This window comes from Maniola jurtina, chromosome 17 (genome assembly GCF_905333055.1).
Source record: "Maniola jurtina chromosome 17, ilManJurt1.1, whole genome shotgun sequence".
NCBI lineage: Eukaryota > Metazoa > Arthropoda > Insecta > Lepidoptera > Nymphalidae > Maniola > Maniola jurtina.
The window spans coordinates 12,070,893-12,096,164 of NC_060045.1; the positions used below are offsets into that span (position 1 = coordinate 12,070,893).

General features: G+C 37.3%; 2 protein-coding genes and 1 non-coding gene across 7 annotated transcripts in view; 1 reads left to right on the top strand and 2 right to left on the bottom strand.

Annotated features, from left to right (window-relative positions):
• LOC123873698 (Golgi-specific brefeldin A-resistance guanine nucleotide exchange factor 1) overlaps positions 1-10,245 on the bottom strand; it is a 31,178-nt gene extending 20,933 nt beyond the window's left edge. Inside the window, exons 1-9 of one of the 2 annotated variants that reach the window (XM_045918683.1) lie at positions 9,704-10,245; positions 9,110-9,228; positions 8,735-8,843; positions 8,316-8,483; positions 4,225-4,333; positions 3,542-3,762; positions 2,771-2,939; positions 2,066-2,234; positions 409-1,050 (exon numbers count right to left, since the gene is read on the bottom strand). In XM_045918683.1, coding sequence (XP_045774639.1) covers positions 409-1,050; positions 2,066-2,234; positions 2,771-2,939; positions 3,542-3,762; positions 4,225-4,333; positions 8,316-8,483; positions 8,735-8,843; positions 9,110-9,228; positions 9,704-10,004 — 2,007 coding nt within the window. In that variant the 5' untranslated portion in view covers positions 10,005-10,245. Of the gene's footprint in view, positions 1-408; positions 1,051-2,065; positions 2,235-2,770; positions 2,952-3,541; positions 3,763-4,224; positions 4,334-8,315; positions 8,484-8,734; positions 8,844-9,109; positions 9,229-9,703 lie in introns of both variants that reach the window. The other variant, XM_045918682.1, reaches the window with a different exon arrangement.
• Positions 5,011-5,143, bottom strand: LOC123874136. The gene has a single exon (XR_006797840.1). It is a non-coding gene; the product is annotated as a U11 spliceosomal RNA (small nuclear RNA).
• A 166-nt stretch (positions 10,246-10,411) lies between the features above and the next one.
• Positions 10,412-25,244, top strand: LOC123873706 (ubiquitin carboxyl-terminal hydrolase 16). 4 transcript variants are annotated; one of them, XM_045918698.1, is made up of 7 exons: positions 10,412-10,554; positions 10,715-11,589; positions 19,399-19,522; positions 20,479-20,644; positions 21,246-21,393; positions 22,312-22,413; positions 22,988-25,244. In XM_045918698.1, exons 2-7 carry the CDS (start codon positions 10,743-10,745, stop codon positions 24,613-24,615), a joined length of 3,015 nt encoding a protein of 1,004 aa, XP_045774654.1. In that variant the 5' UTR covers positions 10,412-10,554; positions 10,715-10,742; the 3' UTR covers positions 24,616-25,244. The 4 variants fall into 4 exon arrangements, with proteins under 4 accessions (XP_045774654.1, XP_045774656.1, XP_045774657.1 ...); XM_045918699.1 differs by having other exon boundaries at positions 10,413-10,554; positions 20,494-20,644; XM_045918700.1 differs by lacking the exon at positions 22,312-22,413.
• Positions 25,245-25,272: the final 28 nt, after the last annotated feature.

Here is a 25,272-nt window from a genome sequence, read left to right on the forward strand (position 1 = left end):
ATAAAAAGTAGCATAAGTAACTCTCCAGGTTTTTATCAATAACCATGCAAAATACCACGTCAACCCGTTGCACCGCTACGATGTGATTGATGAACAAACTAACGAACCAATAAACCACCAACCAACACACTTTTTCGAATTTATAATATGGGTGAAATATTATTGGTGCTCACATAATTAATAGTTAGGTCATTATTCATACTGTGTATTAGGTGTTTATCTTGTGTACATAGACTTTATTTATAATAGCTAAGCATGCTTTGAACCCTGGTCATGTTGTGCAACCATCTAGAGTTACAATAAGACCAAAATGTGGTGATTTAAGGATTAGGTTAGAATTATAAAATATTGTAATCTGTTTTGGTTGCCTTATAAATAAATAAATAGTGATTAGTATAATAGAAATACCTTTTTCATATTCCTAACATTATCCAATTCAGCTTCAGTAGGCAAATCCAACGGTGCCTTGTGCCTTCCCACCCTTCCACAACTGAAGTACTGGCTTATGTCGTGAGTGACATGGTCGCTCACCACTGAGACATCATCCATTCCGCCCAATTCCAAAGAAACATGGCCGCCGCGACAACTATCTCTTTCTTTCTCTTTCTCTTTTCTCTCCTCTTCTTCGACATTTGACGTCTCTATCTCAACTTTCTGCATCGTACCCATTTCTATCGCTTCTATAATCGTCATGAGAGCTTCTAACGACATCGTATGAATATTATACGCAGTCGAAGATACAACATTTTTGGATAACAATTTCGCTAATTCCTCAAATACATTAGTACAGTATACATCACAGTCAAAGTTTAAATACAACTCGGTACATAATCCGGGTATTCGAAACATTTGAGCCAGATTTTCTAAAGCTATATGGTGGATTTCTTTCAACTCGTATATGGATTTGGTTGTGTCTGCGGATACGATTTCTATGATCTTCTTAAAGAATGCTTCCATTTGATACTTTAGGTGCAACCTGAGCGCTTCGAATAATAAAAACCATATTTGTAAGTCTAGAGCGAATATTGTTATTTTCTCTGTGTCTAGTAACTGTAAAGAAAATGTTTAATATTTATTGTAGTTTTTTTAGCTTTAGCTTTTTAGCACACTAACACAATTCTGCCGTCCTAACGAAGAGAGCAATAACTAGGTTTCGACTACTTTCGAGATATTCGCGGTTATGATTAGCTACTTACAAATCGTAATATTACATATTGCAGTTTTGATAACCAACAGAACCGAAACTACTGAAGATACAGAAACGACGTCTAAGGCGAAAATATAGAGCTCATTTTCCTGATTACGGATATGGTCTTAAGTCAATTTGCCCAAAAACTCGACTTATTGCACTCTTTGTTAGGACGGCAGAATTGCATGCTGTAGCAAAATGATTAACGCTCTCATGTGTGTAGCTTAAAAGCATGCCGTGCACCTCATACCGCGTGCGCATGCGTTGGTGTGCTAAAGGCGTTAAATACGTAACCCGTAGTAAAAAACCAAAGACTTAAGTTTTTCATAAAAGCAAAATCCATTTAAATAAAGAGTGCTAGAAGGACAATCAAATCCTTAAAAAATTAAGACGAAATTAAATATTTCTATGAAATATTGAAAACTCTTGGAAAGTTTCATCTAAAGATTACTTTGTGTTGGTACAACAACTCAAGGATAGACGTTAATATTTATTTTTAGCTACTACAATATTATTAAATAAAAATGTAACATGATTACAATCCTCAAAATGATTAATTAATTATTTTGTTATCCTAGTAAAATACTAGGATATTATGCAATTGATGAATTCCTTAATGACCAAGTTCCGTCGAGGTAACCGGTTGAGCTTTCATGCGTCGAAGTAACTTCATGTTCAGAGCTTCATGGTTTCATATTGTTACATATTGACATATTGTAACTTATGATTCGAAAAGAGCAACTGCTGAGTTTCTTGACAGCTCTTCTCAGTAGAATCTTCATTCCGAACTGGTGGTAGAGTCACAGATGAAACATAACAGACACTAGAACTGTTCCACGTGAAATGAATAAATTTTGATTTTTAATAAGCACTTACGCTTAACAAATTCCTGCACAGTGGATCCTGTACGAGGTAGAGAAGGGAGGGGTATTTGGCTATCTGGTCTGCGCCCACTTCTAGTGCTGTACCCACTAGGCTCAGGCCTAGGTGTACCATTGCTGATGTGTTCTGTGCGTCCAGCGGATTGCAGAGGGATATTAGAAATCTGTAAAAGAGAAAAAAATTATGAAAAAAAGGGTGCGTTATCTATTTTGTGTACACAGCAATGTGAAATTTTTCAAAAATGTAAATCCACCATCTTGGATTTGAAAATGGAAGTCATGTTCGTAATCGTGCTTCAGAAATAACACTCATAGCCATTTAAAAAACTATCGTCGCTATATTAAATTGACAATAAATACCAGTATTGTTTTAGTTTGACAACACAAACCACACAATACATATTCCTCTACCTTAATTCCTTCGCCTCCGAGTTTCCTCCCTTACTACTGCCCGGGTGGATGTAGAATACTTTACTAGATGATGTCCGCGACTTCGTCTGCGTGGATTTGGGTTGTTTTTAAATCCCGTAGAAACTCTTTGATTTTCCGGGATAAAACGTAGCCTCTGCCTTTCCCTGGGATGTAAGCTAACTCTGTACTGAATTTCATCAAAATCGGTTAAACTGTTGGGCTGTGAAAAGCTAGCAGATAAACAGACAGACACATTTTCGCATTTATATTAGTATGGATGGTGACTAACCTAAACAGCTCCCTGACGCAGGCGAGTCCGTAGGGCTGCAACTGTAAAGTTTCGTCCTGCGGTGTGAACCGTATGCCTCTATGGTTGACATACTCCTCTAATTTTTCCCCTTCGCTTTGAGCTTCCTCCTTCACTACTGTCGGGGTGGATTCCGTTGGTTGTTCTGGTTCTGAGGACAAAACTATAACAACCTTCAGCCAATAATATCATATTAAAAGTTAACGTAACGATTCAAAAATAACGATTAGTCCATGTGTTAATGAGTAACACTTGGACAAATCGTTATTTTTGAAGTGAAAACTTCTTTAGGTGGGTTTCAGTAGGTAAAAACTTCAAGGTCGTATCAGCAACATACTAATGACTAGGTATCTTCAATTTCATGTCAGCCCTAGCCTAATATTTGACAGATGTCGATTCCAAGTAAACTGAGTTTGCTCACTCTAGTTCACTCTGGTATTTCCACCCTCACGAGTCGAAAACCTTATATTCATTTTTCATCGTCAGTATTGTATGTCAACTATCAAATAATATTTATTACACAACTGCCCAAAAAAGTTATGTTTTCAGGGTTAATGTATGCGAGTTTCTTTATTCCACCAAAACTTCCAAAACTGTGAAACACTATAAAACTGGGGCTATAAATTTTTTGAAAATTAAAAATCAACATGGCGGCTGTCAAATGTGAAATTTTTTAAGCAGGATTATTTTTTGGTAGGACTGCCATGTTTTAAAAAAAAATTAAGACTTGATTAGTCTTCTTTTTCAACCTACCTTCAACAATTTCCGTATTTTCCTCCTGCGTTTTGTTCTCGTCTGGTGCGTCGTGAGTATCAACATTGCTGACACATTTCTCCAGCAGTTGTGTGATGGATTTATTTTCGTTGGCCGCCAAGTCCATGGAGGAATGCCGGCCATGCTTCTTGGTAGGGCTTTTCACTTCCTCCACAGGTTCTATAGTTATTTCCGCTTCATTTAGTAGATTCTTGTCTTGACTGAAATTAAAGAAGTCTATGTGAGAATACGCCCAATAAAGGCAAACTTAGCTTAGACCAGCTTTAAGCTGCGACTTCATCCGTGTGGATTTAGGATTTTTGAAATCCTGTGGGAAATCTTTGATTTTCCAGGATAAAAAGTAGCCTATGTGCTAATCCAGGATATTATCTATCACCATTCCAAATTTCAGCTAAATCCATCTGGTAGTTTTTGCGTGAAGGAGTTACAAACATACACACGAACTTTCGCCTTTATAATATTAGTGTAATAGTGTGAAGTGTGATATTTTCCATACCGCGTCGCGCAGCGCAGCTCCAGTGCGTTGGGACCTTTAGTCATGCGTAGAGGAACGATGGCGCAAAACGTTTCGTGCATGAAGGTGAAATTTCGACGACAGCTGGATGGAAGGATGCGTATGTAACGGCCCAATTATTATAATTATTTATCTATCTATGACTTACTTGTGAGTTTGTATAACGCTCTGCGGTTTGGTGTCGGAGTCCGCTTCACTATCAACAGTGGCCAGCGCCTGTTCCGTTATCGAGGACTTTCTGTCTAAGGAATTTGTACCTACAACCAAAAAAAAGTCAAAACTAGATGATGCCCGCGACTTTGCGTAGTAAGTTTTAAATATCCCGTGGAAACTCTTCGATTATCCGCGATAAAACTAGCCTATGTCAGTCTCTGGCATGCATGCTTCTCTTCTCAGTTTGAGTTATTTTTTGTATGGATATTATTATTTAAATAAAATAAAATAAAAATATTATTTATTTCAATTTACTTTTGAATCTGAATGGCTTTTTTACCGAGATTTCCTAAAGAACTGAAATATGACACAGACTAATTAATCCCCTCAAAATAAAGAGTTGACCACTGAATTTTTATAAACTGGGAATCAGCTAATTATTATCTGTCACTACCTGACACCCGCGACTTCGTCCGCGTGGATTTAGGTTTTTCGAAATCCCGTGGGCACTCTTTGATTTACCGGGATAAAAAGTAGCCCATGTCCTAATCTAAGATATTATCCATCTACATTCCAAATTTTAGCCAAATCTGTCAAGTAGTTTTTGCGTGAAAGAGTAAGAAACATACACACACACATACATATTACATACTCGTACATACACACAAACTTTCGACTTTATAATATTAGTGTGATAATAGTGACTGTTCAGTGTGATTACAGAATCAAGATATTTTAGATTATAGATTATGTGATGTAAAGTGTGATTATAGTGTCTTATGGAGGCGCCGGTACATAAAGGGGTAGCCAACAGCCTCTCTGAAACAAAAATTATGTGTTGGGTATGTCTTGATAGCCATACCCCGCGCGCCGTTGCCGGCACGCGTACCATCGAAGCGGTAAACACCCTTTTGACATTTACTTTACATATCTACCACTTTGTACTTGGAGTTCTATAAAATTATAGCGCAATGTGAAAACTGACAACGCCATCTAGTGTCACATAAAGAAACTAGTGTGTTGTAGTTTGTTTTAATCCACGGCCTGTATGTCTGTGTGTCACAAGTATTTTTAACCAACTTCCAAAAAAGGAGGAGGTTCTCAATTCGTCGGAATCTTTTTTTTTTCTTTTTTTTTAATTTTATTATTGTGTTGTTATAAGAACTTATTGTCACTACACAGGTGCATTATTGCTGTGCATGAAAATTCCTCTATGTGGAAACTCACAAGTATTCAGGATACTATGAAACATAATTTTTTTGAATAACTTTGCTTTATTTTTCGATCAAAATCACATAGCTAAAAGGGTGAACACACGCTAAGGAATGGGTTTTTGCATGTATTCATTTATCAAAAACATTACAAGGTTTCTGAAGTTCTTAAAAAACTACTAAGTATTAGAAATAATGAAAACAAAAGTTTTTAGCAACTTGCATGTCTACATATCCATGTTATGCATCTTTTGACACACACTTGACCAGTTTTTATTCCTAAATAGACATATTATAATGTAGCTTAGCTTAAAGTTGGATGGAGAAGCCTGATAGTTTCAATGTTTAAATCTATGAAAATTAAACAATCCTTATTGGATTGGAATAAGGATACCTTTCCATTTAGAAAAGGTATCCTTATCGGCGCAATAATGAGACACGTAATTCATAGATCGAATGACGAGTAGAATCCTCAATGACGCATCGTACGTCGTCGACGTTTCCGAACCCCACCGCCACGATAGTATTTAAAAGCGAAGCGGTCCAGCGGAGCGGCATTCTATTATCGACAGTCGAAGTGATAACACGTTGAATTTGTCTACCTTTTTAATTTATTCGGTTTAGTTTGACAGTTAATTGTAACTTTGGTTTAAATGTTGAGTTTCTTAACTTCTTTCAAATTTGTTCGTTTAAAGTTTGACGGTTAAATGTAATTTCGGTTAAAATATTGTAAATCGAATCTTATTGTAAATCAAATCTTTGAAAAGAGCAACCGCTGAGTTTCTTGCTGGTTCTTCTCGGCAGGAAAGGCGTTCCGAACCAGTGGTAGATTCATTTGATGATTCAAAAGTATTTGTAAAGGTTTATTTGGATAAAAGTAATATTAAAGATGGTTAAAAGTTTGATAATAAACTGTGATGAATAATAACAATGGCGCGAGTTTTATTGGAGCTAGTTCTCCTACTCTTACATCAGAAGTGGTCTACTAGGTAGTGGTATCATAGTACTAGTTGTGGTAGCTAGGCTAGATGGTCGGTTTGGGACCGGTATAGGGGTGGAAGAGCCGGTCTAGGTAGAGTTGGGGTTTTGTATTTATCAAACAATGAAACAAAAAAAAAAAAAAAAACAATGGGATAGTAATGATAAAAAAAAAAGAGGATAAATATTTAAAAAAAAAGGGTAATACCGCAAAAAAAAAAAAAAAAACAAACAAAAAGAAAAAAAAAAAAAAAAACAAACAAAAAGATAAACAATGCAAAAAAAAAAAAAAAGAAAAAAAAACTGATAATAATATTGTATAAAATGTTAACATAAAAGATGAAGTAAGAATATCCTCTGAATATGAATATTACTGAACAATAGACGTGAACTTCATCGAAGTAAACCAATGGGACCAGAAGAAAAGTTTGCCACGATTAACGAACGTTTGGAAAGCGTACCAAAATTTGAAGTACAAAGTAATGTGGCCGTATCGGTTATGAGTAAACGTAATAGTACGGCAAAGTGAGGATTTGACGCGCAGACTGACGTGCTTTTATAAGTTAAGTACTTTTCCATTATTTAAGTGTAAACGGCAAGGCCAATATGAGCGCTGAGGCTCTGAGGCTGAACCAATATTAGCGCTGAGGCTTGAGGTTCCGCCGTCATCACTTTTTACTATCTCTCCGAAGGTGTAAACGTCAAGGCCAAAATGAGCGCTGAGGCTCTGAGGCTGAACCAAAATTAACGCTGAGGTTATGAGGTTCTGGCGTCATCACTTGGGGTTTCAATTATCCTTAGAGTCCATTTGATGTGTGAACCAAAATTAGCGCTGAGGCTATGAGGTTGTAACGTCATTTGTGCTTTAAGATAATTGAAATGTGAAAAAAAAAAAAAAAAAATGCAAAAAATGGTTACTGAACCGAAATTAGCGCTGAGGCTATGAGGTTCTGATGATCACTTATGTGTTTTCAATTGTCTTGTAATTCATGTGTCAACGTCAAGGCTAAAATGAGCGCCGAGGCTCTGAGGCTGAACCAAAATTAGCGCTGAGGCTATGAGGTTCTGACGTTATCACTTATGTGTTCCAAGATAATTGAAATGTGTTTACGTGAAGGCTATGAGTTAACGTGAAAGCTAATATGGGTGTCGAGGCCCTGAGGCTATGAGATTCTTAACGTGATAAGAGTGTTGAGGAACCATTTTTGATTTCGAAATTATAAGGGTTTATGTGTGTGTGATGTTGGTTTACTAATTTATGCACTTTATTGCAGAGAAAAAGGACGAGAGTAGGCGCAGGGACGCGCCTATGATCAGTATGGCCGTATCGGCGCAATAATGAGACACGTAATTCATAGATCGAATGACGAGTAGAATCCTCAATGACGCATCGTACGTCGTCGACGTTTCCGAACCCCACCGCCACGATAGTATTTAAAAGCGAAGCGGTCCAGCGGAGCGGCATTCTATTATCGACAGTCGAAGTGATAACACGTTGAATTTGTCTACCTTTTTAATTTATTCGGTTTAGTTTGACAGTTAATTGTAACTTTGGTTTAAATGTTGAGTTTCTTAACTTCTTTCAAATTTGTTCGTTTAAAGTTTGACGGTTAAATGTAATTTCGGTTAAAATATTGTAAATCAAATCTTATTGTAAATCAAATCTTTGAAAAGAGCAACCGCTGAGTTTCTTGCTGGTTCTTCTCGGCAGGAAAGGCGTTCCGAACCAGTGGTAGATTCATTTGATGATTCAAAAGTATTTGTAAAGGTTTATTTGGATAAAAGTAATATTAAAGATGGTTAAAAGTTTGATAATAAACTGTGATGAATAATAACAATGGCGCGAGTTTTATTGGAGCTAGTTCTCCTACTCTTACATCCTTAAAGTATGACTTACTATGGGTGGCGGTGATTTTCTTCTTTGTTGATTTATCTCTCCTTTTAAGTGAGAATCCGAACGTGGAGAATGTACTAGCAGAGTCCTCTGTAGGGAACTGTGGGAGTCTCATGAAAATCAATTGGGTCATGTCTCTTAGACACTGTTCTGCGTTACGACGTAGGAGTTCTGTGGACAAAAAAAAATAACAATATCTATTAAGCTTTTTTCATGAATACTTTTTATCTTTGTTGTGCCTATTCTACTCCATTTGTAACCTCTCACACTGCCAATGGTCACTGGTAGAGATCTCTTATAGAGATAAGTGCTTCCCTGTCCACTTTTTCTTTTTTTTCTCTTAGTATTTACCCTTTATCTCGTTTGTCACTTAGATAAAATATGTATAACATCAAAAGTTTTTTATGAGAATTTATACAAACCAGTCAATCTAGTTTCGAAACATGTTCTGAAACAGCTGAGCATAATTTCACACACACTCTCATCAGTCAACATGGCACCTTCAGGGCTGAGCATGAGTGTTCTGAGCACCTGGAAATATAAGACAATGGGCTATATGTATTATCTTTTTTACAGGGAACATATTGGTGCTAATTCTGTACACGATATCTAAACTATATTAAATGACAGGTTTAATTGTAGTGCTGTCCTTTTCTGTGGGGAGCACTGTGAATGGGATAGCAATGCATTTAGGCCGGTCATTATAGTTAAGAGATTGGGTACAACAGAGTTAGCATCTGTACTTAAATTAGAAACAATGTGACACCAAAACGGTTTCATTCGATTAATCAACTTACTTGCAATATCTTCAACAGTACAACACCATCAGAGGAGTGGTCGGTGCCAACAAAGCGTGCATGTGTGACAGCATCTGCTATGTCCTCTACAGTGGCTGGCACACTCGGGTGGGTGGGGTCTGAAAACATTATATCTTAAGAACATCACTACCCATATTATATTAAATGCTAAAGTTTGTTTGTTTGTTGGTTTGTCCTTAATCATGTCGCAACAGAGCTTGTCAATAGTATAAAAACAAGCCTTATTATATTATTTTTATGCCACTGGTAGTTTAGTAGGTAGTATTGTTCATCTATAGCTTCCCTAATGTCTTTTTTGCCTTTCCTCTGTCTGAATATAGAATTAATTTTCTTTGTAACATATTAATAATTAATGTTAAGAGCAGTCTCAAGTCTGTGCAAAACGTCAGGAAAAAATCGAATCTAATTATGTCTAAAGCATATAATGTTTAAAGGGCTCTATTTAATAAGTGGAGATGTTTGGATTTAGTGAGGATATATAAAAAAATCTAAGCAGTAAGTTTGAGGGGCTGGTGGAATCTTATAGTTGGTGAATAGTAATATGTGATACTAAAAATTCTTCACATTACTTACCTATCAGTCCATATGAAAGAAACTTATGTATAGATGAAAGGGCAAGGCTTGTGACTGGTCCTGTGGTCTCCTTGCTTCTAATGACCTCTAGGAATGGGCTCAAGTAAGTGGACGGGTCTAACAGACGTAAATCATCCACTTGGTTCAAGATGGTCTTAAGATCTTGAAACGTTCTCATGAGCACGTCGTATTCGTCGTTTGGGAACGAGTGGGACCCCCACCGGGTGCTCCGGCGCATGGCGGTGACCAGCATGGCCATCTCTCCCTGGACCACGAAAATCCCATTGCCCGGCAAAGACATTATAGCGGATTTTCCACAAAAATGTATCACTATCACAACGTTCAACACTTTTTGTTTTTTAAACACTACAAAGAGACTACATGTTTTTAAATAGCTGAGTGATAATTTAACTGATATCTTCTAACAAGTTAAGCCTGACTTTCCAAGTAAAACGATGATATTATAGCAATTTTTAATCAAATTTTATCACGAAACACGAATCTCATGTTGACAATGACATGTTGACGTTTCAAAAATTTAGTTTTGCTACTCGCCAACAGGGGCCACTGTTGCCCACAGACAATGTTTTTTTTAATTTACCTTTTACAAATGACATGTCTACTTACAAGACAGAACAATCGATTCTAGAGTCATCGGTTCGATTAACTCGAATCGCGATTATCTTTTAAATTGAATAAAGATAACTAATTTATTTTAATTTTATGGCAACATTGCAAAAATGTCGGTCGACTGTGGTTTACTACTTTTCTGACAAAATTTTCTGAATAGAAATTAATTTATTGTATTCGTGACGTTCTTAGAATTAATTTTCTTTGCGTCGTATGTAACTGTAAGTTTATGATAAAGTTATTTCAAATTAAAGCGTATAAATAAATTATTTATGTGAATGTGCGTTGTCACGCGTGCAATGGCTATCGACACAGATTTGTCAATTTGTTCTTTTTGTGTCCATGCAGTTATTCTTAAAAGTGTATCTGATTACGTTGCAGGCATCTCCTAACCTAGTTTAAAGCGACAATGGTTAAGAAAAAGAGACAGAGTGATCCCAGCGAGAATGGAGACGAATCGACGGAGTCTTGCGATGAGACAACGAAGTCTGCATGTCCTCATGTAGCTAGAGCAGTGGAGCTTGCCAAGCTGAAACGAGCCTTAAAAACAAATGGCTTCGAGAAAGAATGCGTTGAGTGCAAGAAAAGTACTAAAACTGAGGTGACCGACTCAGATTTTGAGGAAGACCTAACTCTTTGGATGTGCTTACGTTGTGGCTCCCAGCTATGTGGTCGTATGCGAAACAAGCACGCTCTGAACCACTTCAACACCCCACACTCAGACCTACATGCAATAACAGCTAACACAACGACTTGGGAGGTTTATTGCTACACTTGCAACAATGAAATTGCCGCTACCAGCTCTAAGAAACTTCACGAATGCATCGAATATCTGAAGAAACAGTCCAATTGTAACCCAAAACTACCACCAATAGAACTACCCCTTGAAACGCCGGGTCCAAAAATTTTAGAACTGACAATGCCGTTAGAGACTGTTCTTAGAAATGATAAGGGTAAAGATAAAGCTATAGCATTGAACTTGCCTCGTGTACGAGGTTTAACGAATCTAGGAAATACATGCTTCTTTAACTCTGTCATGCAGTGTTTAGTTCAAACACCATATTTGTTGAATGTTTTGCAAGAAATGGCAAACCCAGGCGAGAGGTTCACTTTGCCTGGTGGCAAATTGAAACTTAAAGGGGAGCAGAGTGGGGACGAGGGTAAGGAAATGGATCTTCCCCCCATTACGGGGAAGCTGGCTGAATGGGGACCACTGACAAGAACTTTGTCTGAAACATTGGCTGAGTTACAGGCAGGTTAGTGTTTAAAATTCAAATTTTAATATCCCATTCTAAATAATACCTGCGACTTTGACCAAATGGGTCTAAATTTTTTAAAATCCAATGGGAACTTGAAGCAGAATAAAAAGCAGCATGTCAGTCTCCAGGTCTTTGACTATATCCATTGAAAAAATCATATTGATCAGTTGCCATATGATTCAAGATTATCCTTGAATTAACTAGTTAGAATTAACACTCACATTCTATAATAAAATAAAGGTTTTAAGGGTTTGTTTGAAAGTAATCTAATCTGGTGCAGTCTAAGATGTAAGTAGGTTTCCCTCAGAGTGGTATTTTAAAGACTTGTGTTAGTTTCTTCTTCATCACACATAAATCCTTTTGGCTTGATAATTATTGTGGAAAGGTTTATACAGAGATTTTTTACTTTGTTCATTGTGTTCCAATCTTTTGTTTTGTTTTTAAACAAAGACAAAGCTTTTTAGAGACAGGATAATAGAGGCTTTTATAATCTAATATGTTAGCATTACTTGTTAAGTTTTATATTGTTACTAGCCGATGCCCGCGACTTCGCCCGCGTGGATTTAGGTTTTTTGAAATCCCGTGGGAACTCTTTGATTTTCCGGGATTAAAAGTAGCCTATGTGCTAATCCAGGATATTATCTATCTCCATTCTAATTTTTGCGTGAAGGAGTAACAAACACACACACACACGCACACACAGACACACACACACACACACATACAAACTTTCGCCTTTATAATATTAGTGTGTATTATGTTCAAATAATACGATAGTAAGGTTAAACACGTTTATTGAGCTTGGTAGCACATGACACATAATAATTATATCAGATGTTTTTTATCTACCCACTTGTATTGATCTTTTTTACAAAAAGGTAAACAAATGGTTTAGATTCCATATATGACATACCTTCCCCCTAAGTAAGTAATACAAATTAATTAAAGTTTAACAGTTCAAATTGATAACTAAGTACACATCTAAACAGTTTACAATAATCCGATCCATCATTCAAAATTCAAACCAATACAATCAATATTTTCATTAGAACCACTTGGCCTAGAATATGGAACCTTATTATGGTAATTTCGTTTAGTTTTAATTTTCCCTCCCGGTATGTCTATTTCTGCTGATTTAGGTATTCCTAATATCTCTTCCCATCTCTCAGAGCTGGGTATCTCAATGACAGGATCATTTTCTATCTCTCCTTCCAATCTCTCAGAGCTTGGCATTTCAATGATAGGATCATTTCCTGTCTCTCCTTCTAAACTATTATCTTTTTCTTCATCAGTTCTATCATGAGTTTCCGTTGTTTCCTCTTTATTTCTTATTTTAATGATTTGATCCATATGACGCCTTAAAACTGCACCATCTTCGGCTTGCACTCTGTAGCTGGAAGGGCCGCCTTTCTCAACAATTTGACCTGGTAACCATCTCGGTCCGTTTGTGTAATTTCTGTACATGACTCTTTGTCCCACATTAGTCTCTCTGTTTTTCTGTTGAGCGTTACTTATGATTTGAGCTTCTACTTTCTTATGTTGTATATTATCAGGATGTAGCGTATCCATGAGTGTGCGAAGGCGTCTATTCATCAAAAGTTCGGAAGGACTTTTCTTTGTTGTGGAGCATGGAGTAGCCCGTAGGCCTAACAACATGTTCGGGATTTTTATTTCCCATGGTCCATCCATCTTCCGTAACTTTTCCTTTACTGTCTGTACCATGCGTTCTGCCAAACCGTTAGTGGCTGGATGGTATGGTGCGGACGTCACATGTTTTATTTTGTTGGATTCCAAAAACGACTTCATTTCACTGGATACAAAAGAAGTGCCGTTGTCAGATACCAAGGTTTCGCATATGCCATGAGTAGCAAATAAATTCCTTAAATGGTGAATCACTGTTGTGGAATTTGTGTTGTTTACCGTTAAAACTTCTGGCCATCTGGAAAAAGCATCGACGACTATAAAAAAGATTTTATTCATAAATGGTCCTGCAAAGTCTATATGAATTCTAGACCATGGCCTTGAAGGTATGACCCACTCGTGTGAAGATTTTGGAGGCATATGTCTATTTTCTAAACACCTAGTGCAATTGCTGACTAATTCATTTATGTCATCATTCAATTGTGGCCACCACACATAACTCCTGGCCAGTGCCTTTGTGTGAACAATTCCACTATGAGTGGTGTGCAGCATGCGTAGGATGCTTTGTCGAAGAGGCTGTGGTATGACGACACGACATCCTAGTAGTACACAGCCATCTTGTAAAGACAATTCTGTTCTATGTAGCCAATAGGTTCTTAGATTTCTATCTGTAACTTTGTTGGGCCATCCACACTGTAGAAAGTGAACAACTCGTGAGAGTGTTTGGTCCTTTTTAGTTTCAGATGCTATCTCATGAGCAGAGCAAGGAAAATCTTCTAGTTTTTCTGCCATTAGAAGTACTTCATAAAGAGGTTCTTCCTCTTGCTCAGGCACTGGTAGAGGCCATCGACTTAAGCTGTCTGCATTACCGATTTCAGTTCCTGGTCGATAAGCGATATTATAATCGTGTGCCGTTAATGCTATAGCGATTCTTGTCAAACGGGGCGATAAAATAGATGGCATCGGTCTTTTTGGATCGAAAATTCCAAGCAACGGTTTGTGGTCAGTTATTACCGTAAAAAGCCTCCCAGCCAAATAGTTGTGGAACTTTTTAATGCCGAACATAATTGCAGTAGCTTCTTTGTCCAATTGTGAATACCGACGTTCATGTATATTCAACGTCCTAGAGCTCATTGCGATCGGACGTTCCTGTCCGTCGTCCATCACATGTGATAACACTGCCCCTACGCCAAATTCTGAACTATCACATGTGAGTATTAGCGGTTTATCCAAATCATAATGAACTAGGGTATTGTCAAATGTAAGCATTTGTTTGGCTTTATTAAAAGCTTCTTGTTCACGTCTAGTCCACTGCCATGGTTGAGATTTATCAAGAAGTCTGTGCAACGGCTCAAGTAAAGTTGCTTTGTGAGGTATAAACCTTTCATAGAAATTATATAATCCTAAAAACGCTTGTAATTCTTGTACACTTTTAGGTTCTGGTGTTTTCAAGACGGCTTCCACTTTGCTCGGAGCAGGATGTATACCTTCTCCATTGATCACAAAACCTAAAAATTCAACTTTCTCCTGAGCGAATTTACATTTGGCCTTGTTGAGGCGAAATCCAGCCTTCTGTATACGATTTAGAACCGCTTCGAGTCGTTGTTGCATATCAAGCATTGTCTGACCACTCACAATAATGTCATCAATTAAAACCGCGACTCCTTGAATTCCTGCTAGCAGTGCTGTCATTAATCTCTGGAAAATTCCAGGGCAAGCTTTGACTCCAAAAGGTAACCGATGGACTGAGTAAAGACCCTTGCAAGTGTTTAAAGTTAATATTTTTGATGTGCTGTCACTAACTTTTACTTGAGTGTATGCTCGATCAAGATCTAAGGTTGTAAAAAACTTTGCTCCTGCAACTGTAGCAAATATCTCATTTGCTGTTGGCATAGGGTAAGTGTCTGATTCTGTAGCTTGGTTGACAGTACTGCGATAATCTCCACACAATCGGACATCTCCTGACTTCTTCAATATAGGCACAACAGGTGTCGCCCACTCGGAAAAGGACAATGGCTGTAGTACACCTTCTGCCACCAGGCGGTCAATCTCCTTTTCAACTTTAGCTTTGATAGCGTACGGTACAGGACGAGCTTTTAAAAATCTAGGTGTAGCACCAGGTTTTAGATGTATAGTAATAGGATCTCCAGTAAATGTGCCAAGTCCATCTCTGAAGATGTCACTGTATTTAGAAATTGTCTTGTCAATGTTCATAAGATCACTATTTGACATAAAATTAATGTTTAGTGCAATATTCAACGGAGTCAACCAGTCCCGTCCCAGCAGATTGGGACCGCACCCTTTTGCTACAATCACATTTAAGGTACATTTGATGTCTTTGTATTGAACTTGTAACCTAGTTTGGCCGAGTAACATGACAGGCGTATCTGTCCATGTGCGTAAAGTAAGTGATACTGGTTGAAGAATGATGTGTCGGTTTTGATGTTCAATCTTCTTCCAAGTGTGTTCATTCACTATTGAGAAACTTGCACCTGTGTCCACCTGAAGTATTACAGGTATGCCTTCCAATATAACTTCAATCACAAATGGTGCTACTTTTGTTTCCCATTGCATACTGTAGATACCATTCAAGTGTGTAGGTATTTCCTCATCCGTGAAATTAATGTTCTTCTTAGACTTCTTTTTTAGTAAGCAAATCTTCTCAATGTGACCAATTTTCTTGCAGAATCGGCAAGTGGCGTTAATAAATCTGCATTCACCACCATGACGATCCCCACACCGATAACATAGTCGTACATTTGTCTTGGTCTGTACTGCATTAATATCCATGGGTTCCACTGAAGGACCTTGATTTGTACTTGTTGCAGTGTTTGAACTTATGCTGCTGCTGTCTGTATTTGTAGAGGACTGGATCATGTGACAGTCTTTTCCCGCCGTTTCAGCAGCTAGCATGGCATCAACAACGTCTTGATAACGAAGGTTATCTTTTTTTAAAAGTTCATACTGTAGACGACGATCTTTCATGCCACACACAAGTCGGTCGCGTAACATCCGTTCTAATTCCATAAAATTGCATTTAGAGCTAATCTTACGCAACTGTGCAATATATTCTGATGCATTCTCATTTGTATTCTGGTTCCGTGTATAGAATTTGTATGACATTGAAATTTCATTTGGTTTTGGGCTGTAATGTTTTGTTAAAATAGCTTCAATTTCCACAAATGACACATCACTGGCTTTTCTTGGTGTAATCAAAGCTAAAAATGTTTCAAAAACTTCAGCTCCACACACAGTAAAGAAATTCGCTCGTTTTGCGCCATCCAACACGATGCCGTTAGCCTCAAAACAAAACTTCAATCGATCAATGTAATTGTCCCATATATCAATTTTCGGGTTAAATTCACCAAATTTCACTGCTTTATGATCCATTTTAATCGAATTTTTGCTTCGTCGCCACTATTATGTTCAAATAATACGATAGTAAGGTTAAACACGTTTATTGAGCTTGGTAGCACATGACACATAATAATTATATCAGATGTTTTTTATCTACCCACTTGTATTGATCTTTTTTACAAAAAGGTAAACAAATGGTTTAGATTCCATATATGACAGTGTGATAAGTACCTTATCAATATTAAGGGTTTATTTATTATAATGTCCTGTGATTTGTAGAATTACAAATTCTATTCTGTTCTAAACTTCACAGAAAAACTTTTTTCTGTTTGCTTGTATTTGTATTTTAAAAATTACCAGGAATACTTTGAAACAGTGAAAGGTCAAATAATTCGCTTGAGAAATGTATATATAAAAGTATTATTATGCATCGGCAATGAACTGATTGTAGAGAGATTAGACACACAATGTCATTATACATACAATACAAATATTCATGTAAATATAACATTATATGAATGCATTTTTGTCAATGATAATTATTTTGAAGTTTAAATATTTAATTAGAGACATAAATATTTATTCAGTATACTCTATTACTGTGAAACAATATAAAATACTGGCTTATTTCTGCGACTTTGCGTATTATTATTTATAGCCTATATCACTTGGAGATAATGTTGCTCTCTGTCAGTGAAAGAATTTTCACAATTGGTTAAACATACAAACTCACAATTTTAACCTCTATAATGGTACTGATTCTGTTGGCAACTAAATTTTAGAGTATTCGTATCCTCTGCTTACTATTCAATATGAAAAGGACGGACATAGTTTGACAGATTTAAATTTAATTTAGAGCTGTCAAACCTCGTGACTTTAGCTGCCATTTGCAAGCCTATTGTTTAAATTTGTAGCATGCATTCTCCGTCCTTTTTTAACAATATTAAAAAGAGCAGGATGCAGATACTCTAATTTTAGTATAGAGAAATACTATAGAATCCGTACCATTATCCATGTAAGAAATATAATGATATCCTGTACCAACTTCCTTCACAAAATAAAAAAATTATTTCAAGCAAAGAAAAACAAACAGCTCATAAGTAACTAAGTTCATTTTCTATGTAACAAGGCTAATTGGATAAAAATAAGTTTTCAATATCTTAGACATGCAAGGTTATCCAGTTATTTGAACAGCAAAGTTAGTATTTTTCAAACATTATAATAATACTATAGTGAGGCGACTAGCCCACCTACATTAAGGATAAAATTAGACTTCAGTTGTGACCCATTTCCAAATGCCACTAATACATTTTGTATGCTAATGTAACATAACATAAAAGATAAACAACTAGGATTTTGTACTTCTAGGTCAAAACTGTTTCAACTCAAAAAATGGTTTTCAGAAATTAAGAAATACTGAATCAAATAAGCAAATGTTAAGATTATAAAAAATATTTTTGACTACAGTTTTCCCATACAGTTAATGAAGTTGGTAGTAAGGCAAGGTTTAAGTTGAAACAGTTTTGATCTAGGGGTGCAATATACTAATTGTATAGTTTCTTGCAATATTTTCATCCACCCCTCGTCGGCTCACTACTGAGTATACCACACTCCATTGCCATGGCGATAGTCCACCACACTGGCCAAGTGCTTATTGGCAGACTCTCACATCTTTGGAGAACTTGCACACATCCAAGTTTCCTCACGATGTTTTCATTCACTGTTCAAATTCAAAATATTTTTACCTGACTGCGGCAAAGCCAAAAGGAAGGGTTATGATTTTAGCAGTCTATGTATGTATGTATCCAGGTTCTATATGTTCCACCGTAGCGCCTAAACTACTGGGCCGATTTTGATGAATGAGGTGTCAATCGATTCGTCGTAAAGGTTCGTCCGAGTGACATAGGCTACATTTTATACGAAAAAAAATGACCTAACGGATGTTACATGAAAAAAAGTGTGGGTCTCCAAAAAAATTTTTTTCTATTGTATCGAGTGGGATGTCAAATGAAAGAAGAGAAAATTCTGAGCTCATGAATATAAATTTACAAAACAATTTTACTATAATATTTCAGCATTTATTAAGACTATAACAGTCGGGTTTTAGTTTTCAACTTTATTATGTTTGTTGTTTTCAACTTTATTATTATATTGTTATTCAATTAGACTTTTACAAGTACTTTTGAATTGTCAAAAGTATCTACCACTGGTTCGGAATGCCTTTCCTACCAAGAAGAACCAGCAAGAAACTCGGCGGTTGCTTTATTCAAAGATTTGATATACAATATTAAGCCATGTATCAAAGTAATTGAAGTCCCGCGCGTTGCTGGAGCGAGCTTCAGGTCAATTCCACGCTCTTTTATCATTTACATAATCTTCAATTTATTAGATTTCATATTATACATGCTTTTCTCACCTGTTCAAACCGGAACCATATGATAGATGCGAAGTACTAAGCACTAGGCTATCACTACTTTAAAAACCACTGAATTTTTACAAGGTCATATGAAAGGAATTAATTTGCATCTTCTAAAAATACATTTCTATTCATTTAGCCACATAGTTTTTACTTATCATCACTATGTCCTAAAATAACATTCTCAATTACTATACAGGTAATTACTTTAATTTTAACTTACTACTAAGTAATTAATACTAGTTTTTGCCTTCAGCTTTATTTAAATCAAATTCCGAATCGCACTTGGCTGAATTTTTGTATGTTTAGGAAGATTGCTACTATCATGTGGCATTGGGTGAGGCATTGAAAGTGTCCCATTATCATTTTTCAGCAAATCAGTTTGTTCACAGGTGATGGTGGTGTGTACACGCCAAGAAAGTTGCTGTCGGCACTGGTTACCAAATTACCACAATTTGGTGGCGGAGACCAGCACGACGCGCACGAGCTGTTGCGGCACTTGCTTGAAGCTGTCAGGTATTTTTGGTTTTCCTTCATGCTAAATATAAGCTATTACTAAGTACGACTACTCACGTGATAAGTCAAAGAATCAAACTCAAAATCATTTATTCAAAGTAGATCACATCTTTTGGTGGTCAGAATTATTAGATCTGTAAGATATAGTGGTGATTTAATTACGTAAACTCAAAACTAAAGCTAAACGAGGGTTCCAAACGCACCCAAGTCTGAGAAGGGCCCACAACAACCCAGTATTCTTTTTTTTTATTATCACCACTTTACAAAATCACATATACTCATTAGAACTTATCAAAGCTGTTTGGCTACTCATTCCCAAGCTTTCTTATCATTTAAATAATCCTTTACATTGTTTAAAGATTTTTCAATCAGATTACGTTTTATGAAAACTTCGAACTTGTTGAGAGACATCTCCAATGTCTTCTGGAAGCTTATTATAAAAATGCACATTTCCGATTAGTTTCGGCTGTGTGCCTCAGTCTCAGTTAATTAGTCATTTTTAGGGTTCCGTCCGTCCGTCTGTCCGTCCATCCGTCCGTCAGTCCGTCCATCCGTCCGTCAGTCCGTCCGTCCGTCCGTCGTGTCTGTCAAGAAACCTATAGGGTATTTCCCGTTGACCTAGAATCATGAAATTTGATAGGTAGGTAGCTCTTATAGCACACATACAGGAATAAAACGGAAAACCGCGAATTTGTGTTTACATAATTAAAAAAAAATTAAAATGTGTTTCAATTTTCAAAATAAGATAACTATACCAAGTGGGGTATCATATGAAGACATCCTAAACAGATTTTTATTTATTTTTATTAAAATAGTTTTTGATTTATTGTCCAAAATGTTGGAAAAAATACCCGAGTACGGAACCCTCAGTGCGCGAGTCTGACTCGCACGTGGCCGGTTTTTGGTATTGTTTTATAAGTGTAGAAGATACATATTTTGTATGTTGGGCTGGAAAGTGTTTTCCAATTCAGATCGGAGGACCTGCGTCGTTACCAGTCGGTGATCCTGAGCAGCCTGGGCATGAACTCCAAGGTGGACCCGGCCACGGTGGCCGGGGAGGTGCGCCAGAAAGTCAAGTTCTATGGACAACAGGCTTCTGACACCATGCTTAGGCCTGAACAGGTGAGTTTTATCTTTATTGCTAACCATAATGTTACAAAAGGAAATATTATTATTATTGTAAACTAGAGGATGCCCGCGGCTTCGTCCGCGTGGATTTAGGTTTTTAAAGATCCCGTGGGAACTGTTTGGTTTTCCGGGATAAAAATTTGTCTATATCAATAACATGGACACAAGCTACCTTGGTACCTAATTTCATACAAATCGGTTGAGCGGACGGGTCTTTAGGAATCCCGTCGGAACTCTTTGATTTTCCGGGATAAAAAGTAGCCTATGTCCGTCCCCGGAATATAAGCTAACTCTACCAAACGTCAGAATTGTTTAAACTGTTGGGCCGTAAAAAGGTAGCAGACAGACTAACTGACATACTTTCACATTTATAATATTATTAGTATTAGTATATTAGTATGGTGTGAACACTTGAAAAGAGCAACCGCCGAGTTTCTTGCTGGTTTTTCTCGAATATAACGGCATTCCGAACCAAATTATTTTCACGATTCAAAAGCGCTTGTAAAAGTTCACTTGAATAAAAATATATTCCATTCTATGCTATAAGGCCCATAGCGTCAAATACTAAAAGTTGACGTCTTTGCTCCCATTGTAGGTGTTCCGTGGTTTCCTGGTGTCAACACTGGAGTGCCAGGAGTGCTTCCACCAGTCAGACCGCGCGGAGTACTTCCTCGACCTCTCGCTACCGGTCGCGACCTCCCGCCCTCAGCCGCCCGCGCTCGTGAGGAGGAAAACGCCTAACGGTAAGCATCGTGGAGTTATTTAACAAGGGGTTGACCAACAAATTCCTGAAAGGCCGACAACACATTGGCGGTTCCTCTGGTACTGCCAATGTTCATGAGCGGTGGTAATCACCTAACATCAGGTGAACCGTCTGCTCGTTTGCTCGCTATTTATATTTAAAAAAACGTATTATATTCTGACTTCCATGAAAAATTCCGTGTCGTTTTGTTATGGCGTTGTGGATGTTTTAAAAATAAAAATATTTCATTACTATTACTGTTCAGGCCGAAAATAAAGCAATTTACGGCTGAGTAATATTGATATGAGGCATAGCAGAGTACTTCTGAACTAAACGAGGCTGTTAAATGCTATTTCGGCTGAGATTTGTATAATACTGAAAAGTATTGCCTCTCATTTGTGAGGAAACAATAAATTCAAATTCATTAAATTTAAAAAACAATAAAGATTTTTTTTAAATATCTCATCACTTTCGCTCATCAGGTCTCCATGATATCCCTTTTTGTACATATTAGACTAATTAAAGCTTCTGGGACTTTACTGAAATTAGGTATATCGTTTAGTGCGAAATCGCGACCTTTAGATATTTTACCACAGTTTCAGGCTGTTTGGCTTGGAAATAAGTTTAGAATTTATTCATTTATTTAGAATTCTTTATTGTAACACACAAACATATATACATATACAGAAAACACTGAAGAAACATGACATGAGGCATGAGATTTAGATTTTTATTCAGTGGACCAAAACATCCAAGTTAAAGAAAAAAGTAATTTTATTTGAGTGTAATTCCACTGTTTTTTCCAGCTCGTCAACTAATCCCAAAGTTCTAATAAAATTAAATTGTTTTCCAAACTACCTTAGTTAACACTAAATGAACCTTATGGAATACGTAATAAGGTTCAAAACTAATCTTTCAGACGATAACCTTTACAATACGCAAGAAGACAACAAGCCGTCAAAGCATCAGTTGAAAAAGGAAAAAAGAATGGCTGCCAAAAAATTCGGGAGGAAGAACAAAGGTGGTTTTTTTGTACTAATTTTATCCCTGATTGTTGTCAATAACATACTTAACTCTAATAACTTCTGTACTCTTATTTTGTCATCATCAACTCATTGCCGGCTCACTACTGAACACGGCTCTTCTCTCAGAATGAGAAGAGTTTGACCATAGTCCACCACGCTGGCCAAGTGCAGATTGTTGTTTTAACAGTTGAAAAGAGCAACCGCCGAGTTCCTGACTGGTTCTTCTCGGTAGGAACGGCATTCCGAACCAGTGGTAAATTGTTTTGACGATTCAAAAGAACTTGTAAAAATCTATTCTATTGGCAGACTTCACACACCTTTGAGAACATTATGGAGAACTCGCAGGCATGTAGGTTACCTCACGATGTTTTCCTTCACTGTTAAAGCAAGTAATATTTAACTTCTTAAAATGAACATAACTTAGAGAGGTGCATGTCCGGGTTGATCATGGTGATGATCTGTTAATGAGTTACTTAGCAACGTTATTTGTCAAAAAAGACGCGTACTCTATCCTTGCGTCGTATTCCTCATTATTGAGGGTTTAAACCTTTTCTGTTGTCATTTTCCCAGGTAACTCAACCTCAAACGACAAAGGTGACGCCAACGGTGCTAAGGAAGACGGGAAATCCTCCTCCGAGCAATCCGATGCGGATGTCGAAGATAACCTCGAAGACTTACCACGAGCGTCCAACACACATACGTCCGCAGCAACACAAGCTGTGACACATACAGCGTCTAACTTTGCTGCATACCTAATGGAGTCCGGTTACAACTCCGAAAAAGTAATCAGCTCCGACTCAATCCGTACCAGCCCGGTCGATATGGACAAAGAGAAAACGGATAACACCCCAGAATCCACGGATAAGGATAAAGACTTTTCCCAAGCGTCAACGAATACAATCACATTAGAAAATAAACCTTTAATACCTTTAGACAATTTTAATTCCAATCCGGACTCAGGTGTAGCCAGTCCAGAAGCAACAAAACATAATTCAACAGAAACGGTTGATAATGTTGAACTATCACCGATCAACGGAAAGGAATTAGGCAGTCATAGCTCTTTGTCCAGCGAAATTAATCTAGATTTATCAAGTCCTCAACACAATAAAATATCCCCAGTTAAAAGTGATTTCGAACGACCAGTTTCGAGAATATCATTCGCTCCTGAATATTCAAACGAAGTTGTCTCTAGAGGTATCAGTGTACAGGCTAGTCGAGATTTGTTCGAACATAACTGGGAGTACAATAATACTAGAAACGAAGATAATATGTTGTTCCAAGAATCGAATAGAGAGGTAACGAACAAGCTAGAAGAATTGAAACTCGATATGGATTCGGAAGATAAGTCGAAACCAACTTGCCCTTCTCCTGTGTTGACGGAAAGTGTTCTAGATCCTCCGCCAACTGTTCCCAGACGTTACTTCAGTCCAAGCTCTTCAGTACGACTCAAACCGGAAGAAAAGAGTATAGAAACCGATATTTCGAGCAGCTACCGTTATAATAACTCATCCCCAAGATATATCTGTGATGAGGACGAATGTTCCATACAATCATGTTTAAGCCAATTCACAGCATTAGAACTACTTACTGGCAATAATAAAGTTGGTTGCGAAACATGCACTGAAAGAATCAATGGAAAAGATGGGAAAACTGTTTATACGAACGCAACTAAACGATTTTTAGTATCAAGTCCACCGGCTATTCTTATCCTGCATCTGAAAAGGTTCCAGATTGGGCCGAGATGTATGTTCCGGAAGATGTCGAAACATGTGGATTTCCCTACAATTTTGGATTTAGCTCCGTTCTGTGCAATGGATAAGCTTAAAAAGCTCCCCAATGTAGCTCGGGGACAGAATGAGCTACTTTATTCTTTGTATGGAATCGTGGAGCACTCAGGGGGAATGCACGGAGGACACTATGTAGCTTACGTCAAAGTACGTCAGCCGGTCAAACCTGGTGATCCGAGATGGTGGTTCCTCCCAAAAAGTGCTAACATCCCCGCTCCGGGAAGTGGAGACGCTGATGGGGACTCGGAGTCAGATCTTTCGGGGTACGAGTCAGGAGAAGGTGCAGCCCCGAGCATGGAACCACCCCCTGGAAAATGGTACTATGTTTCTGACAGTTTGGTGTCTGAAGTGAGCGAGGATAAGGTTTTGCGTGCGCAGGCCTATCTACTGTTCTACGAGAGGATTTTATAAATCCTAAAAGTAGGTCACAAACTTTTCGATCGGTCGACAGTTCAGTCATCTTAGGCTAAGTCATCAAGACCTTAACATCTTTGTTCTACGACTCAAGTGTAACCATTAAGCATAAACTAGTATGCCAATAGAAAACTTAGTAAAATAAAAATCATTAATACTGAATTTGTGAAAGTTAACTCAAAACACGATAACGTGTTTCGATCTCGAAATAGATCAACGTTGACGATCGATGTCAAACTAAATCTAAGACCGCGTATACACGTACAGACTGTATCGAGCAGTAATCCTAGTACAAGTTTTTATAGTTTTAGAAAACAAAAAACATTATCAAGTTCCTTATACATCTACAGCTAGCGCGCCTGTCAAAAACTTTTAAATAAAAAAATCGCTAGTCTGGCTGTTGTATTGAATTGTTTGTTTATAATATAATCTGTCTATTTACCAATTTGAATCTTGCAACTATCGGCCGATCGTTTAGACTAACTTGCGAAGTTCTTGAACTGACGGCCTAGAAAGTGGAGTGGTATTTACGAAGACTGACGCTCGGAATCGAGTATAGTGAAGTGCGAGACTATATAGCTTTCTTTTCATTGGCTTTCTTTGATTTTACAAGCGAGTTACAGTAAAACGTGTAGTGTGCAAAGTAACTTATAG